Source organism: Hyla sarda, chromosome 1 (assembly GCF_029499605.1).
Source record: "Hyla sarda isolate aHylSar1 chromosome 1, aHylSar1.hap1, whole genome shotgun sequence".
NCBI classification, from domain to species: domain Eukaryota; kingdom Metazoa; phylum Chordata; class Amphibia; order Anura; family Hylidae; genus Hyla; species Hyla sarda.
This window is the reverse complement of record NC_079189.1, coordinates 587,318,334-587,337,669: the sequence shown is the minus strand read 5'-3', so window position 1 is coordinate 587,337,669 and position 19,336 is coordinate 587,318,334. Positions and strand designations below refer to the sequence as shown.

Here is a 19,336-nt window from a genome sequence, read left to right as displayed (position 1 = left end):
CCCCTTCAACGAAAGTCTATGGGAAGGGGGCGTGACGGCAGACAACAATCTTAACCCTCACAGACCTTTTGCATTCTCTGGCGTAGTCTTTGTCCTTAAAGGGGTTATCCATCATAAGGTGATTTTAGTACGTGCCTGCCAGACACTAACAGACATGCTTAGGAAGGATCTGCAATTGTCTTGGGGGTAAATGGCTATGTTGTGAGATTACAATAACACTGTCTAACTTTTTTGTGAACTGGTATTTCCTGTTTGAGTTTTCTTCTTTTGCCACAATTCCCATAATTCCATTTTCCTCCCTCCCACACATCAGCCACCCCACCCATTGAAACCTAAATGAGCTGCAATCAGGGTTTTCACTCAGGGTGCCTACAGCTGTTGCAGATGGATCCCTCCACCCATTGAAGCAGACAGGCTCCCTGTCATCAGCTGACTAGTGAGTCAGGTCTCTGCCGCATTGCAACCTGGGAAAAATCTGACAACAGTAATTTTGTATGCTGGTAAAAATAAATATTGGGGTGAAAAGCACAGAAGAATTGTGAGAAAACCGTCCCACACAGGTACAGATACTATATTATGAACTATATTATGATTACCTTTGGATAGGGGATAAGTTGTCTTTGGCCAGAATACCCCTTTAACAACCACCTAGATTAGGGAGGTATTAAATATTTTGTCTCTTTCGTCTCCCAGCTTAGAGGCTTTTGGACGGGAGACTATACCACCCCATGGGTGCAAACTGTATTGCCCTTAACAATGGCAGGACTTGGCTGTTGTCCTTTCTTCACAACATAAGGTTCATTAAGTGTCCCCTCCTCATACCCCTGTACTGGTGCTATCTAGGGTAATACCTGACAAGTAGATCTATCTACTCTACTTGGCCTCTCAGGGGTGTGACAGGTATAGTGTTATGGACCTGAATTATTAGCTTGAGCACAAGTCCTTATAATGAAACATTTTAAAGGAAATCTGTCACCAGTGTAGCCTGCACTAACCTGTCGGTACAGACAGGTAGTGCAGGTGACACTATTAACGGTACTTACCTTGTCCCGTTCAGGGGATCTCCGGTAATCTTGTCCGTTAGCTCCAGGCACTCTGTTTGGGGCAGGGGTGGAGCTTAGTGATGTCACCGCTGCTGTTCTCTAGCAGTGGGACCCAGCAGGGAGCAGCAGCGGTGATGTCACTAAGCTCCGCCCATGCCCAGCCACGGCTGCTCTCTACTGGGTCTAACAGCGGTGACGTCACTAATCTCCACCCATGCCCAAAGACAGGTGCCTGGAGCTGGAGCTAAACGGCCAAGATTACCAGAGATCCCCGCCACGGAACGGGACAAGGTAAGTACCATTGTTATCAGCGTCACCTGCACTACCTGTCTGCACTGACAGGTTAGTGCAGGTGACAGATTTCCTTTAAATAAATCTATATAAGTGACACCAAATCTCTCTTGGTTTTGCCCATAGCAATCAATCACAGCTCGGCTTTTTTTTTATATCTTAATGAGCTTTGATATAATGAAAGCTGAGCTATGATTGGTTGTTATAGACAAAAACCAAGTGAGATTTGGTGTCTCGGGGATTGATAAATCTGGGCCAACATCTCCATCACATGGCACCATAATGATAAACGTGGAGCCTTTCTTCTGGTAGGTCTCCTTTACCCTTTGTTATTTGGCAGTATACCATAGCGTGAGGTGCGACAATACAGACGACCACAGTAACAGACGAAGGTTTGAAGATTCTCCCATTCTCCATTTAATGTATAAAACAGAACGTCCTCCCTCACAGCCCTGTACACACGTTCTTCCCCACAGTTCATACACGTTTTTTGGCCAGTCTTTGGCGTTTGAACTTTTTGTCCTTCCGTTTCACTCTGGGTTTCGGTAAAGGTGGCTGAGTCTCAATGACCTGAGGCTTCTTCTCGGCTGGGGTGGCAAACACATCTGCTGTGGGGTCAGAAGCAACAACCTGCGTCTCATCGCCCTTCTTCATTTTCTTAAGTTCCTTCACTTGCTGCTTCTCTCGAACCTTTGCTGCTGTGGCCAATCGGATTATGCGCCGATGCTGCAGAGGGGAAAGAGACTTATTGAGAAAACTGTGCAGAAAGTCTTGAACGGCTGCGTTCACACACTGCGTATCATCATTATTAGGCAAATCGTGGTAAAATTGTGCAGTTTCTACCATAATATCAGAACAGCAGTAACAATATGATGCAGTATATATTATTATTATTATTTTTTTAATTATCAAAACAATGAACAAAACAGTGATAAGGGGAGAATGTCTGATCGCGGGGGGGGGGGCCTGCAATCTCCATGCAGCACCTGCATTCTATGCCGGGCTGCTGCTCCAGTCTCGGAAACCTCTGCTTTTCCGGGACTGGAGAAGTGATGTCATGCCACGCCCCCTCAATTCATGTCTATGGGAGGGGGCGTGGCATCACGAGTGGCTGTGGAGTGAGGTCATGTCGTCTTCAGTACCGGAAACAGAGAGGTTTCTGAGACTAGAGCAGCAGCCCAGTATAAAATGTGGGGGCTGCACAGAGATTCCAGGACCCCGCGATCAGACATCTTATCCCTTATCCTTTGAATAGGGGATAAGATGTCTTTGGCTGAAATACCCCTTAAATTAAAAAAATTGAAGTCAATGTACCATATTGGGAGACTGGTAGTAAGGGTTCTCGTAGAGCGTCGGTCCTCCAAAGCTGCCTTTGAAAATCTTGATGAGATTCAGCACAAACCGGGGTCCAATCTCAACCAGGGACGCGTCCTCCTCTATAATCTGTGACAACACAATCGCAAGATGAATACAAGGAAAGCAGAGGGTTCGTTCCAATGTTCACACATGATCGTCCTGTCACTCTCTAATACACTGGGGGAGAGTTATCAAAACCTGTTGGAGAAGCAATATTGCCCATAGCAACCAATCAGATCGCTTCTTACATTCTTAACAAGGCCTCTGAAGAATGAAAGAAGCGATCTGATTGGTTGTTATGGGCAACTTTGCCTCTCCACAGGTTTTGATGAATCTCCCCCCCCTTTGTTTCAGTTCCCTGCTTGTTGTCTGTTTTTTTGCAAAATAAACAGCACCCGCTGCACAAATCTCTTCTCTAGAGCTATTCTCTAGAGTAAAACATTTTAACAAAATATGCTTAACCCCTTCCCACAAATGGATGTATACGTCCATTCTCATTCCCGGCGCCGCAGCCGCGTGGGCGATGATTGGTGGCAGGAGCCGGCTGCAATGATTGCCGGGTACTGGCCACAACTGTCAGTGCTGCGGTAACCCCTTCAGTACTGTGGTGCACAGTGCTGCAATTTTGAGTGCTGCATCGAACGGCCTCTGGTTACCCGACTACGGAAGCCAATCAGGCTCCGCCCGAGGCAGAGTGATCTGCTATGGGTAATTATACATAGTGGAAAAGTGTAAAAAAATTAAATATAAAAATAATGCACAATCTCTCCTTTGGATAGGGGATAAGATGTCTAAGCACCGGAGAACCCCTTTAACTCCCAGGATTTCCCAGGCTCCTGAATAGCAAGTCAAATTAGTCGATTTATGCTACATCCCACTGCCTATCTAGCTACCCGAGTAAGCTGGGTGACCTGTTATGATGAAAATGTCACCCAGCTTTCCCTATAGACTGCTGAAAATTCTATTGGACTTGATTTGGATGTGACTTGTACGTTATTCAGGGTATTTTTTGGGGTAAACCTCTTTGGATCCAGTACATGGGACCAACTGACCTGATAATTCCGAAACCAGATCCTCTTGTCTGCTACGGAGAAGGTGAATACGTGGTCCACGAAAGGCTGACTCTTTGGGTGGTATCTCGGGGTACCGAAAATCTGCAATCAGAGACCAGGACTTTAAATGAAGGCAGAAGGGAGAAGAACCAGCACTGGTGAAAAATAATAAATAAAATAAAAATACACAGACCGCGCCATTACCTGTATGAAGAGTTCCTTTAACACCGCCAAGTATGGATCCCGATCGAACGCCTGTAGGGGAGGACAACATGGAGTCAGTGCTGTTCTGATGTCTGCATGCTTACTAACAAAGGACACAAACAATAAGTCACCAACAGCTAAAAGTTTCCACAATACCAACCGGATCAAAAGAAAGCAGCGGACGTGAACCCTTCAGGCAGTTCCCGGTCATCTTCAGCTCCGCCAGTGTATGGACTAGAAAAGGGGAAAAGAGGTGATGAGCAAAGTCTACATCTAGGCATCCGGGCTGTACAGAGGTTTGGCTTTGTTTTCGACCCACTATATCAGTGTTTCCCAACCAGGGTGCCTCCAGCTGTTTGCAAAACTACAACTCCCAGCATGCCCGGACAGCCAACGGCTGTCCGGGCATGCTGGGAGTTGTAGTTTTGCAACAGCTGGAGGCACACTGGTTGGAAAAAACACTGCATTACATGTTGGTGAAGGCATCTGTTAATCCAGCATCACCAAGAACATTACTGCATATTCTGCACCATCAGATGATCCTGTCATTTGCCATCAGGAGGCCACCGTACACAATAGATAGCCTAATCTGCTAAAATTTATGGACACATGAACCTGTTCGGGACATCAGGCGTACAGGTACGCCCTTGTGTCCTGTACTTAAAGGGGTACTCCGTCCCTAGACATCTTCTCCCCTACCCAAAGGATAGGGGATAAGATGTCTGAGCGCGGGAGTCCGGCTGCGGCAACCGTCATCCAGTGCACGGATGGCTCGTGACACCCCCTCAATGCAAGTCCATACACTTGCATTGAGGGGCGTGGCCGTGACGTCACGAGGGGGGGGGGCGTGGCTGTGACGTCACGACCCTCCGGCGCTGCACCAGATGCTCTAAACGAACGCCGGGTGCAGCAGGGAGATGAGACATCTTATACGCTATCCCTTGGATTGGGGATAAGATGTCTAGGGGCGGAGTACCTCTTTAAGGACAAAGGGGGGGGGGGGTACCTGTATGCCCTGAATCCTTAAGCGGGTTTGAAGCGAGGACAGGAGCCTGGGCTTAAGCCAGGCTATATCAGTAGATCGCCAATCAAACTGTAATGCTATGCATAGCATTATACAGTCAATGCAATCTAATGACTGCATATAAAAGTCCCCTATGGAGACTTAAAAAGTGTAAAATAAAATATGAATTTTTTATAATTCCATAAAACCCCCCCTCGCTTAATAAAACAAACAAAAAAAATAAACCCCCCTTATTTTCCCATTTTACAAAAAAACGATTAAAAAATGCAACATATTTGGTATCGCCGCGTGCTTCATTGTCCAAACTACTAAAATCTTATGTTTATGATCCTGAATGGTAAAAAAAAAAAAGCCAACCACCAAAAATACGGACTTTTAATCACATCATAGCAGAATTTTTTTTATTTTTTATAAAAAGTTATAAAAAATGTTACCGAAAAAAAAACTACAGATCACGGCGCCAAAAAATTAGCCCTCATACATCCCCATATACAGAAAAAATAAAAAAAAAGTTATAGGGGTCAGAAAAGGACTATTCTATGCTTATGAATTTTGCCAAAAAGAATTTTGCATTATTTTTTATATAAATTGGGTATCGTTCTAATCGCACTGCCCTACAGAATAACGTGTCGTTATTACCATAAAGTGGTGCACTGTGTAAAAACCAAACCCCCCCAAAAATTACAGTTTTCTTATAAATTTCATATGGGTTTGTAGGTGAATTTTTTTTTTTTTAAGTTATGGATTTTAAAAGGGGGAGGAGGAAAAAAGAATAAAACGCAAAAATGAAAATTGGTCCGGTCCTTGAGGGGTTAAAGAGGTTGTCTAGGGACTTTAAAGGGGTAGTCCAGTGGTGAAAAACGTATCCCCTATCCTAAGGATAGGGGATAAGTTTGAGATTGCGAGGGGTTCCGACCACTGGGGCCCCCTGCGATCTCTCTGTACGGGGGCCAGGCTCTCCGGCCAGATAGCGGGTGTCGACCTCCGCACGAAGCGGCGGCCAACACGCCCCCTCAATACATCTCTATGGCAGAGCCGGAGATTGCCGAAGGCATAGTTGTATTGAGGGGGCGTGCGGCCACCGCTTTGTGCGGAGGTCGACACGCCCCCTTCCCGCGGGCTGTCGGGGCCCCGTACAGAGATATCGCAGTGGGCCCCAGCGGTCGGCCCCCCTGCGATCTCAAACTTATCCCCTATCCTTAGGATAGGGGATAAGTTGTTCACCACTGGATATCTCCTTTAATATGAAAACATGCTCAGACAGGGCTCCCAACCAGGCTCCTATAGATCAGCTTTAATTTTTTAATTTATCTATTTTTTTGAGCCCTTCCTTATTTTCATACAAAAGTTAAGTCCCTGGACAAACCTATAATTCTTTGTGTCTCCGACAAGCTTAAAAACACTGCCCCCTGGTGGCCTCATACTTAATTCATTTGGATGGAAAAATTAGTTAATAGGCCACTTACTGTTCTGCACCAGGAACTTTGCAGATGGTCCCTCAGGGGCATTTGATATCCTAAAATACAGAAACACAAATACAGGGACATATTTAGATAAGAAAGAAAAGCAGCTGCAACAAATACCACCCCCCCCCCCCCCCCCCCAACACTCCAACTGTGCAGGTCAGTACTGTAGGAAAGCTGGATGATATCTATGGCTTTCAGTCTATGTCATCCATAGCAACTCTAATAAGAATGATACAAGACATACTGACGGAATATGGAGAAAAATCCTTTAACTTTAACCCCTTTGGGACACAGCCCATTTTCACCTTAAATGGGTACTCTGGTGCTAAGACATCTTATCCCCTATCCAAAGGATAAAGGATAAGATGCCTGATCACGGGGGTCCCGCCGCTGGGGACCCCCATAATCTTGCTCGCAGCACCCGGTTAGAATCAGTCCCTGGTGCGTGAGCCGTGATGTCACAACGCTCCGTCCCCGTGATCGCCAGTAATCAGACCCGGAGCGAAAACGCTCCGGGCACTGATTCTGACGGGGTGCTGTGTGCAAGATGACGGGCGTCCCCAGCGGCGGGACCCCCGCGATCAGGCATCTTATCCCCTATCCTTTGGATAGGGGATAAGATGTCTAAGCGCCGGAGTACCCTTTAAGGACTGAGCCCTTTTTTGCACATCTGACCACTGTCACTTTAAACATTAATAACTCTGGAATGCTTTTACTTATCATTCTGATTCCGAGAGTTTTTTCGTGACATATTCTACTTTAACATAGTGGTAACATTTTTATTGTTACTTGCATCCTTTCTTGGTGAACATTTAGCATTTTTCTAACTTTCTAACTCATAGACGGCAATGCATGTCAGAGCGAAATCCTGAGAAAGAATAAACGCCTCTATTTTTTATTTTTTTTGCAGACGCTGTGATTGTGATTTATTCGACCGTAAGAACAGTGCAGCAGAATCCCATTCTATTCAATGGGACTCTGCTGCAACGGAATGTCCGTGCAGAATATTCCTGGTGTTCATTCTCGTGGCAGAATCCGGAAGCAAAGTCCCTTTGTTTAAAGGGAAAGTGAGTTCCCTACCACTAGTAAAAAATATATGATGTAACTTCTGTATACTTACAGTCCTGAAGGTGCACTGGGGTAGTTGCTTGAACCACTCCCGTTGCCCCCCATCGAGCCCCAGTGGCCTCTTAGCAGCGACGTGGATCCATGTGACAGTCCCAGGAGGCCTTGGCTTCACATCACTGCTGAGAGGCGGCTCAGGCTCCGTGGTCTGACGGGGTTAAGGAGGACACAGGAGTGGTCCTGGCAACCACCCCCACTGCACCAACCGGACTGTAAGTATACAGGATAACTACCGCTATATCACTATATATACCGTATCATTACTACTTCATTTACCCTGGAGCACAAAGTCCGAGAGGAATTAAGGGAGGAAGTTTTCCTCAATAATTCCGTAGTGTGAACAAAGTCTTACACATACATTCCACTAATGTGAATGGACACTGTGCAGTTCTTCATTTCCCCTGAGGTGGCGCTGCAGGGAAACTTAACACTTACTTCCAGAATTCCCCACAGATCACAGCTGATTCTTTCGGGTCTTAGTGGCGTACACTTTTTTGATCAGCTTATTGTTAAAACATATGTTTATAAACGTATAAATTGTGCAAAGTGAACATCCCTATAACACTAGTCTCCAAACTGTGGAAACCAAGATATTGCAAAACTACAACTCCCATCATGCCCGGACAGCCAACGGCTGTCCAGGCATGCTGGGGGTTGTAGTTTTGCAATATCTGGAGGTCCAGAGTTTGGAGACTACTGTCCTAAAACAAAAGGGGGGGGGGGGGGGGGGTGTCACTCACCACATATATAGGTCCTGTTTCTTCTTGGCTTCGAAATAAACACATTTGTTGCAGTTTTTCATTTCACAGACCTGCAAAACAAGCAAGAATTACATCACAGGACGAGGAAGGAGCCAACAATGGCGCGGTGTACCCCCATGTGCACCAGGGCCGACCATACAGCATCACTGTGCTGTGGATGTAAGGACATCATGGTGGGTGACCACAGGCATGCAATTCTTACAGAGAGGTGATGATGGAATCTCTCGCTTTATATAAAATCTGGTTTTCAGTATACAGTGATCCCTCAACTTACAATAGTTTCAACATACAATGGTCTTTTCTGGACCATCGTAAGTTGAAACCAGACTCAACGTACAATGTACAGACAGGCCAGATCTGTGAAACGTGTCAATGGCTGGAAGAACCGACCAATCAGAATTGGCATTCACTGGTAAAACACCTGTATTACTGAAGCGTATGCACTGACTGGTGTCTGGTAGCGCCCCCTACAGTACAGGGAGGTATTACATGTTTTGTACCAGGGTTAGCTGCTACTTTGGACGCCAGGTGAGGGCGGCTCCATGTTACTTTTTTAGGACATTGTGTACTGTACAGGACCCCGAAGAAGCTCCTGTCCTCTACATAGACCAGTGTTTCCCAAGCAGGGTGCCCCCAGCTGTTGCAAAAATACAACTCCCAGCATGCCCGGACAGCCTTTGGCTGTCCGGGCATGCTGGGAGTTGTAGTTTTGCAACAGCTGGAGGCTCCCTGCCTGGGAAACACCGACATATGTAAGGATTTGCTTTATCTATATTAGTTATCTTCTTATTTTTCTTTAATCCTCACTTTTTCCTATTTTTGGATGATATTTTGGGCCTTCAGAACCAATTACCAGATTTCCACAGAGTTCTGGTTTCAACATACAATCGTCGTCCTGGAACCAAATTAATATTGTAACTTGAGGGACCACTGTAATTGTATGTGGCTTTGTTTTTTGCAGGATTAAATAGGTACTCCGGGGAACTAAACCCATAGCCCATCCTTTCCCTCTTAACCTATTTAATGGTCTAAATATCATTCATTAGATATAGAGCAGTTTCCCGTCTTTGGTTGTCCCTTACATGCATGAAGTGAGGGAATTACATCATCCAGCCGTCCACTCTGTCTCTGTCCATGCCGCCGCCTTCCTGAGAGACATTGACCATGTGGTTTCTGCCCAGCACTGATGACTAGAGATGAGCGAACTTACAGTAAACTCGATTCGTCACGAACTTCTCGGCTTGGCAGTTGATGACTTATCCTGCATAAATTAGTTCAGCTTTCAGGTGCTCCGGTGGGCTGGAAAAGGTGGATAGAGTCCTAGGAGACTCTTTCCTAGGAATGTATCCACCTTTTCCAGCCCACCGGAGCACCTGAAGGCTGAACTAATTTATGCAGGATAAATCATCAACTGCCAAGCCGAGAAGTTCGTGACGAATCGAATTTACTGTAAGTTCGCTCATCTCTACTGATGAGTCATGCTCTCTTTAGTGCTGAGGACTGGGAGGTATTTGCAGCCTAAGCTAATCAGACACTGAATCTCTCTCTCGCTCTCTCTGCTGCTCAGAGCAGGAAGGTGGGGGCTGCTTTCAGAGAGTGAGCTGGCAGAGCAGAGATGCAATGATTGCTGGGAGATGTAGGGGAGATAAGGATGGCTGAGATGGATACACACACACGCTTTTCAGGGGTGTACCCCTTTAATTGTATATCATGTAGGCGACATATTTTGGTACATGTTCCTATACAGACCCCCCATTAACAGCACACACCTCATTGACGACAAACAGTTTATCCTTCCGGTCCATTTTTGTATCTGCAAATATAAAGGAACAAGTATAAGTGCACAGACAACACATCGGGTATAGAATTGCTGACAACACCAGCACATTCTTTAAGTCAATGTTTCCTAGCCAGGGTGCCTCCAGCTGTTGCAAAACTACAACTCCCAAATCGGATTGCTGCATACACGGAGGTGACAGTGTTAGGACACCTTCTCTAAAGGGATCCATGTAATGATGATTGATAAGTGGGACTTATAAAAGTATACCCCACTGCAGAGTGTTCTGCCATATGGCTGGGACCAACTTCAGGGTTCCTACTAATCCAGACTCAGCAAAGCTCCTGGCCACCTACTGCACAGTAGACTTGCTTCACAGTTCCATGTATGTCAATGGGGCCTTGTTGTAGGTTTCCCTTTATCCTAATGATCACTGGGGGTCCCAGCAGTCAGATTACCCCCCCCCCCCCAAATCGTGATCACTAAGATATATCATTGCTCCATATACTAAGAACTAGGGATCGACCAATTATCGGTTTGGCTGATAATCGCGATTTTGGACGTTATCGGTATCGGCAATTACCTTGCCGATATGCCGATAATACCCCGCACCCCATTGCCTCCCCCCATCCCCGGTGTTATAATTACCTGTTCCCGGGGGTCCGCAATCCTTCTGGCTCCTGCTCTGTTGCTGTGCGATGCGCAATGACGAGTCACGTCCCCAACGCGACATCACCATCAGTACGCACAGTGACAGCGCAGGATGCCGGAGCCAGAAGGATCGCGGACCCCCGGGAACAGGTAATTATAACACCGGGGATGAGGGGAGGCAATGGGGCAGCGGGGGTATTTGGGCAGAGGATGGGGGGGGAGGCGATGGGGCAGCGGGGGTATGTGGGCAGAGGATGGGGGGGAGGCGATGGGGCATGTGGGCAGAGGATGGGGGGGGGAAGGCGATGGTGCAGCGGCGGTATGTGGGCAGAGGATGGGGGGGGGGGAGGCGATGGTGCAGCGGCGGTATGTGGGCAGAGGATGGGGGAGGCGATGGGGCAGCGGCGGTATGTGGGCAGAGGATGGGGGGGAGGCGATGGGGCAGCGGCGGTATGTGGGCAGAGCATGGGGGCGAGGCGATGGGGCAGCGGCAGTATGTGGGCAGAGGATGGGGGGGAGGCGATGGGGCAGCAGCGGTATGTGGGCAGAGGATGGGGGGGGGGGGGAGGTGATGGGGCAGCTGTGGTGGTTAGACTCAGAACAAGCAGGGGAGAGAAGCGGGCAGCGCTGGTGGTCTCTGGCACCGCAAAAGCCGCTGCAGTTCATTGATTTAAAGCGCCCGCTTTAAATCATTGATCTGCAACGGCTCCTGCCCCGCCGGGGGGGGGGAATTGAAATAGCCGATAACTTATACAGGAATATCGGTATAAGTTATCGGCCTAAAAAAAAAATCGATATCGGTCGATCCCTACTAAGAACCACCTGGAAGGCCACACATTGAGGAGCACTGTTTTTCCAGCTTTCTAATATATTTTTGCTTTCAATTCCCTACTCTTTGCAATAATTTAGCTTTCACTGAATTGAAAAACATTCTTATTTACATGCAAAAAAACTTAGGGGGAAGGTGAGTGGTGCAGTTACCCATAGCAACCAATAAGATCACTATCATTTTTATGAGGCTAAAAAAAAAAATGAAAGAAGCGATTTGATTGGTTGCTATGGGCCACTGCACCACTCTACAGCGGTTTTGATAAATCCCCCTTTGTCCTGACTGGCCTCCTGATGTAGCCATAGCAACAGTGCACAATGAGGAGCATTGTGGGAGCACTTACCGGCCTTGGAGTGCGGCATTAATGTCCGCAGGTCTTGCATCAGATGCCTGGTCCGGAAATTAATTCCACGGGATGAAAAGATGAGCACGCGCTCCTTGTTCGTCCACTTGCCCTGCAACAACATATACAGGTTATAGCGTCGCTTTCTGGAACATTCCAACAGGGCTCAACAAATTGGGTCTGAATCTAAGAGCCAGCAAATAAAAGTTAGTAGCCACTTAAAAGGGGTTATACAGGGGAAAAAAAATTTTTATATATCAACTGGCTCCAGAAAGTTAAACAGATTTGTAAATTACTTCAATTAAAAAAAATCTTAATTCTTTCAGTACTTATGAGCTTCTGAAGTTAAGGTTGTTCTTTTCTGTCTAAGTAATCTCTGATGACACCTGTCTCGGGAAACGCCCAGTTTAGAAGAGGTTTGCTATGGGGATTTTCTTCTAAACTGGGCGTTTCCCGAGACAGGTGTCATCAGAGAGCACTTAGACAGAAAAGAACAACCTTAACTTCAGAAGCTCATAAGTACTGAAAGGATTAAGATTTTTTAATAGAAGTAATTTACAAATCTGTTTAACTTTCAGGAGCCCGTTGATATATTAAAAAAAGTTTTTTCCTGGAATACCCCTTTAAGATTTTTTTAATAGAAGTAATTTACAAATCACCAGTTGATTTAAAAAAAATAAAATAAATAAATAAATAATAAAAAAAAGTTTTCCAGTGGAGTACCCCTTTAAGGCAGCATAAAAGTGGTGACAGGTTCCCTTTAAAGGAGTTTTACCACAAAGACCACTAATCACATTACTACAGGATAGGTGATAAATAGAGATGAGCGAACTTACAGTAAATTTGATTCGTCACGAACTTCTCGGCCCGGCAGTTGATGACTTTTCCTGCATAAATGAGTTCAGCTTTCAGGTGCTCCCGTGGGCTGGAAAAGGTGGATACATTCCTAGGAAAGAGTCTCCTAGGACTGTATCCACCTTTTCCAGCCCACCGGAGCACCTGAAGGCTGAACTAATTTACGCAGGAAAAGTCATCAACTCCCGAGCCGAGAAGTTCGTGACGAATCAAATTTACTGTAAGTTCGCTCATCTCTAGATCTGACCACGGAAGCTATAACGAGTTTGTGTTTCCCTGTTGAAAGTAGCAGTGGTTGGGCATGTGCATTGTTGCTCCATGAAAATCTATTATACTAAAATAGTAGAGAACAGCACTTTAATGTAATTGCAGTGTAGTGAAGAAAACTGTGTCCCTGAAGCAGAATGTGACCCTCCGCATAGGGACAAGGTTTTTTGCTTTTTATCCAGCTCCCTCTCACTACATCCCCGCTACCCCCTCCCAGGGGAACAAGGACATTGTTTATCCACACATCTCCCAACCTTTCTCCCACCTGCCTGCGCTGCACCATCCTCCATCTGTCCTCTAGCTGTTTCAAGACTAAAACCCCCAGCATGTCCTCACTGTATGGGCATGCTGTGGGAGTTGTACTCTTACAGCGGGTAACGGGCAATGGTAGATATGCATGGCGGGCGGGCGGGTTAGCGAAAGACTATGGAGCGCTCCACAGCCTAAGTCAGTGGTCTCAAACTGTGGCCCTCCAGATGTTGCAAAACTTTAACGCCCAGCTGGCTGTCCGGGCATGCTGGGCGTTGAAGTTTTGCAACATCTGGAGGGCCACAGTTTGAGACCACTGATCTAAACGGTGTAGAAACTGTGTCCCCTAAGAGACGGTAGCAGGGATGGAGTAAGAGGAAGCGGGCAGTACAGAAACCTTGCAACTAGAGATGAGCGAACTTACAGTAAATTCGATTCATCACGAACTTCTCAGCTCAGCAGTTGATGATTTATCCTGCATAAATTAGTTCAGCTTTCAGGTGTTCCGGTGGGCTGGAAAAGGTGGATACAGTCCTAGAAGACTCTTTCCCAGGACTGTATCCACCTTTTCCAGCCCACCGGAGCACCGGAAGGCTGAACTAATTTACGCAGGATAAGGCATCAACTGCCGAGCCGAGAAGTTTGTGACGAATCTAATTTACTGTAAGTTCGCTCCCCTCTAGTTGCAACATTACAGGTATTTTAAATTACATTTTTTGGGGGGGCTTTGCCATTTATTTTGTGGTAAAACGCATGATGTCATTAAAGTACAATCAGCGGTGCATTAATAAAAATAAGAAAAAGTCCCTGTTGCCCAAAATTAAGAATTGGCTATTATATGGCACGGAGGAAAGAACAGGAAAAAAAATCCCTGTGACTAAGGGGTTGGGGTAGCGTTTTACAAACAGTGTGTCTCCAGCTGTTGCAAAACTACAACTCCCAGCATGCCCGGACAGCCTTCGGCTGTCCGGGCATGCTGGGAGTTGTAGTTTTGCAACAGCTGGAGACACACTATTTAGAAAAAAAAACTAGGTTAAGTTGTTACAAAAAAAAAAAAAAAGTCCTGTTGCTATATTACCGCACTGTGTAAATACGTCCTGGTAATTTGTGAGGAGTAAGGGGGAGAGGACCTGGTCCTCAGATATTGGGGTCAGTACAGATGCGGGGCCCCGGCTGTTACCTCGGACACGGGCGGCGGGATGGTGAACTCGTCCCCGGCTTCATCCTTCTCCGCTTCTTTCTGCTGTATTTTCGGCTTCTTGCTCCGGCCGGAGAGTTCAGCATTGGAGCCACGTTTTCTCCGGTACGCGGCCATGTTGCTCATCAACCGGAAGTGACCGTCTGTACCGTACACGACGACTCGATGGTTCTGTGATGCGGCAGAGCGGCCCCTGCTGGTCACTGTCCGGAACAGCAGCTGCAGCCTGTGGGGAAGAAAACGCGTGATCGTCGGTATTCCTAGACCTGTGACTGTCCAGCATGCTGGGAGTTGTAGTTCTGAAACTGCTGGATAGCCACAGGTCGGGGGAGACTGCTATAAATTAAGGCTTATTCTATAGACAAGCGAATGGGGCTTTTTAAAAACCTAAAATATAATTATAGTTGGATGTGAATTATTGGCACCTTTAGTGACACGTGTTTTATTAATTATTATTTTCTTAGTATAGTAGAAATCAGTTCTTCATTATCATCCTGCTGAGCTTTACAGCAGCTGATCGGGACAAGCAAAGCTGCAGTGTACAGCATGGGAGCAAAGCTGCAGTGTAAAGCACGGGAGCAAATCTGCAGTGTAATGCATGGGAGCAAAGCTGCAGTGTAATGCATGGGAGCAAATCTGCAGTGTAATGCATGGGAGCAAAGCTGCAGTGTAAAGCATGGGAGCAAAGCTGCAGTGTAAAGCATGGGAGCAAAGCTGCAGTGTAAAGCATGGGAGCAAAGCTGCAGTGTAATGCATGGGAGCAAAGCTGCAGTGTAAAGCATGGGAGCAAAGCTGGAGTGTAATGCATGGGAGCAAATCTGCAGTGTAATGCATGGGAGCAAAGCTGCAGTGTAATGCATGGGAGCAAAGCTGCAGTGTAAAGCATGAGAGAAAAGCTGCAGTGTAATGCATGGGAGCAAAGCTGCAGTGTAAGGCATGGGAGCAAAGCTGCAGTGTAATGCATGGGAGCAAAGCTGCAGTGTACATCATGGGAGAGAAGCTGCAGTGTAATGCATGGAAGCAAAGCCACAGTGTAAAGCATGGGAGCAAAGCCACAGTGTAAAGCATGGGAGCAAAGCTTCAGTGTTAAGCATGGGAGCAAAGCTGCAGTGTAAAGCAAGGGAGCAAAGCTGCAGTGTAAAGCAAGGGAGCAAAGCTGCAGTGTAATGCAAGGGAGGGGATGCAGTATATAAGTAACTAGCTGAGTACTCGGTGCTGCCTAATCTTCCTACCTAAACTTTGCGGTAGAGGAAAAGCAACAAGCCCTGTGTAATGCCTGCCATCTGGCTTTCCCAGTCTCCTGATAAGAATCTGGTAAGGCAGCCTATTTGAGCTCTTCAGGAGTCTTTCTACTGAAGACCAGCAGTGATAGGCTTCTCATCCTCCCGAAACTCCTTTCTGCTACAATCCTACCATGCCCTCTCACCTCACAGCCGCAAAAAATCTTCTTTCCGGCCCCATCTCCCTGCACTAACTATTCTCTGCACCTGCCTGCCAGTTAAATCATACTTTACCATATAACATGAGCCTGGCAGTAGGATGTTTAAAACTACCGGGCAATATCTGAAGTCTGAGAGTAATGTAATCGGGAGATGAACTGGATGTCCCATAGACTTGCAGGAGACTTCTGGTATCTCTTGATCATGTACTGCCCTTACTCTAGGGCTCCAGAGATTGTCCAGGAGATTTAAAGGGGTATTCCGGGAATTTTCCTTTATTTGACTGTGCTACAGGGGCTGTAAAGTTAGTGTAGTTCATAACATAGTGTCTGTAACTGTGTGAGACGGTGGTCTCGCAATTCTGTGATTTTTGCCCCAATATTTATTTTTAACAGCATAGAAAATTACTCAGGTCTCAGGTTTTCCCAGGCTGCAGTGCGGCCGAGACATGACATCACTAGTCAGGTGTGCAAAGGGAGGCCCTGGTTAGAAAACACTGGTCTTTTGAATGGAATGACACTCTTGTGTTTCAATGGGTGGGGTGGTTGATGTGTGGGAGGGAGGAAAGTGACCTCACACAAACAAGGAACTATGGGATGTGTAGTTTAAGAATGAAATCCAACAGGAAATACCCAGTTAACAAAAAGATAGCCAAGTCCTCATGGTAATCTCACAACATAGCCATTTAGTCCCAAGACAAGTGCAGATCCTTCCTAAGCATGTCCATTACTGTCTGGCAGGTACAGTGGGGCAAAAAAGTATTTAGTCAGCCACCAATTGTGCAAGTTCTCCCACTTAAAAAGATGAGAGAGGCCTGTAATTTTCATCATAGGCATACCTCAACTATGAGAGACAGAATGGGGGAAAAGAATACAGGAAATCACATTGTAGGATTTCTAATGAATTAATTGGTAAATTCCTCGGTAAAATAAGTATTTGGTCACCTACAAACAAGCAAGATTTCTGGCTCTCACAGACCTGTAACTTCTTCTTTGAGAGTCTCCTCTGTCCTCCTTTCGTTACCTGTATTAATGGCTCTTGTTTGAACTTGTTATCAGTATAAAAGACACCTGTCCACAACCTCAAACAGTCACACTCCAAACTCCACTATGGCCAAGACCAAAGAGCTGTCAAAGGACACCAGAAACTAAATTGTAGACCTGCACCAGGCTGGGAAGACTGAATCTGCAATAGGCAAGCAGCTTGGTGTGAAGAAATAAACTGTGGGAGCAAATATTAGAAAAATGGAAGACATACAAGACCACTGATAATCTCCCTCGATCTGGGGCTCCACGCAAGATCTCACCCCATGGTGTCAAAATGATCACAAGAACAGCGAGGAAAAATCCCAGAACTACACAGGGGGGACCTAGTGAATGATCTTCAGAGAGCTGGGACCAAAGTAACAAAGGCTACCATCAGTAACACACTACGCTGCCAGGGACTCAAATCATGGTGTGCCAGAGGTGTTCCCCTGCTTAAACCAGTACATGTCCGGGCCTGTCTGAAGTTTGCTAGAGAGCATTTGGATGATCCAGAAGAGGATTGGGAGAATGTCATATGGTCAGATGAAACCAAAGTTGAACTTTTTGGTAAAAGCTCAACTCGTCGCATCCAAAGAACACCATACCTACTGTGGAGCATTGGGGTGGAAACATTATGCTTTTGGGGCTGTTTTTCTGCTAAAGGACCATGACAACTGATCCATGTAAAAGGAAAGAATGAATGGGGCCATGTATTGTGAGATTTAGAGTGAAAACCTCCTTCCATCAGCAAGGGCATTGAAGATGAAACATGGCTGGGTCTTTCAGCATGACAATGATCCCAAACACACCGCCCGAGCAACGAAGGAGTGGCTTCGTAAGAAGCATTTCAAGGTCCTGGAGTGGCCTAGCCAGTCTCCAGCTCTCAACTCCATAGAAAACCTTTGGAGGGAGTTGAAAGTCTGTTTTGCCCAAAGACAGACCCAAAACATCACTGCTCTAGAGGAGATCTGCAGGGAGGAATGGGCCAAAATACTAGCAACAGTGTGTGAAAACCTTGTGAAGACTTACAGAAAACGTTTGACCTCTGTCATTGCCAACAAAGGGTATATAACAAAGTATTGAGATTAACTTTTAACTATTTTCCACCATAATTTGCAAATAAACTCTTTAAAAATCATACAATGTGATTTTATAGATTTTTTTTCTCATTCTGTCTCTCATAGTTGAGGTATACCTATGATGATAATTACAGGCGCCTCTCATCTTTTTAAGTGGGAGAACTTGCACAATTGTTGGCTGACTAAATACTTTTTTGACACACTGTAATTGTAGAGCCAAGAGCCATGTTTAACATATGAAGATGACATCACACACCTGAGACAACTGTAAGCAAATGAAGATAATATTTCTTAAATATTTGTAGAAAAATACATTTTTGTACATAAAAAAAAAATATAGAAAATATACAGTACAAACCACATATACAGCTGTATCCCACACGTCTTCTTTAAGCTGTCTGATACATTTACACCAAAAATAGTCCAGATCCCCAGTAAATCCAGGCCAATGACAAGTCTTCTTCTTGTGTTGGTTTGTGCCTTTGTTTCTTATTCTTACATTTGTCTCTTTCGGAGAAGGTTACACTCTCAAACTACTGAAAAGCAAGTCTGTAGCAAGCTAGCAATCCAGAGACGCTTACTGCATACAATGTGTAGATTATACAGAAAGCTCCCCCTAGTGGTGGCTGCACACAGCAAGAATTTCACCCATGTGAGACCCAACAACAAAGGCATGATGTACGTGACATTGTGAATGGCATACTTTCAGCTGGATCTTGAGGGTTTTCTCATCTTATGCTCAAAAAGTATAATAAACAGCTCTGCAACTTTCAAATAAACTTTTGTTTCAAATGCTTACAATGTTCAAGATCTCTGCTTGCTGCCTATGAATGGAAACACTTGTTTACATCCAGATGTTAAAACCTCACACAGGTCTAATATTGTTAAGTCAGATTCCACACAGTTCTTCATATGGATTCCTGTTTTCTTTTTTTGTGTTATGTAGAACTTTTCAATACAGATCCAATATCCACCTGATATCTGAGTAGTGAAAGACCGGATCCACATCAAATCTACATCTCAAAGCTTTGTGTCTGATTTTCCAAAAATACTCAATGTGAACTTAGATAAGTGTTTCCCAACCAGGGTGCCTCCAGCTGTTGCACAACTACAACTCCCAGCTGCATTCATTCCCTGTCTGCTCCTCTGGCCTGTGAAATTATCACTAGCCAGCATGCTGTAAACCTAGCTCCTTCTACCCTGAATGTACTAGAGCAGTGTTCCCCAACCAGGGTACCTCCAGCTGTTGCAAAACTACAACTCCCAGCATGCCCAGACAGCCGTTGGCTGTCCGGGCATGCT

The 19,336-nt window shown here is 45.8% G+C and overlaps 1 protein-coding gene across 1 annotated transcript; it reads right to left on the bottom strand.

Annotated features, from left to right (window-relative positions):
• Nucleotides 1-1,733: 1,733 nt before the first annotated feature.
• On the bottom strand, nt 1,734-19,335 carry BRIX1 (biogenesis of ribosomes BRX1). The gene is made up of 11 exons (XM_056545747.1): nt 18,393-19,335; nt 14,474-14,717; nt 11,923-12,034; nt 10,092-10,135; nt 8,302-8,372; nt 6,437-6,486; nt 4,107-4,180; nt 3,947-3,997; nt 3,743-3,844; nt 2,649-2,777; nt 1,734-2,060 (listed from the first exon to the last, which is right to left on the bottom strand). The coding sequence occupies exons 1-11, from the start codon at nt 18,395-18,397 to the stop codon at nt 1,812-1,814; spliced, it is 1,131 nt and encodes a 376-aa protein (XP_056401722.1). The 5' UTR covers nt 18,398-19,335; the 3' UTR covers nt 1,734-1,811.
• Nucleotide 19,336: the final 1 nt, after the last annotated feature.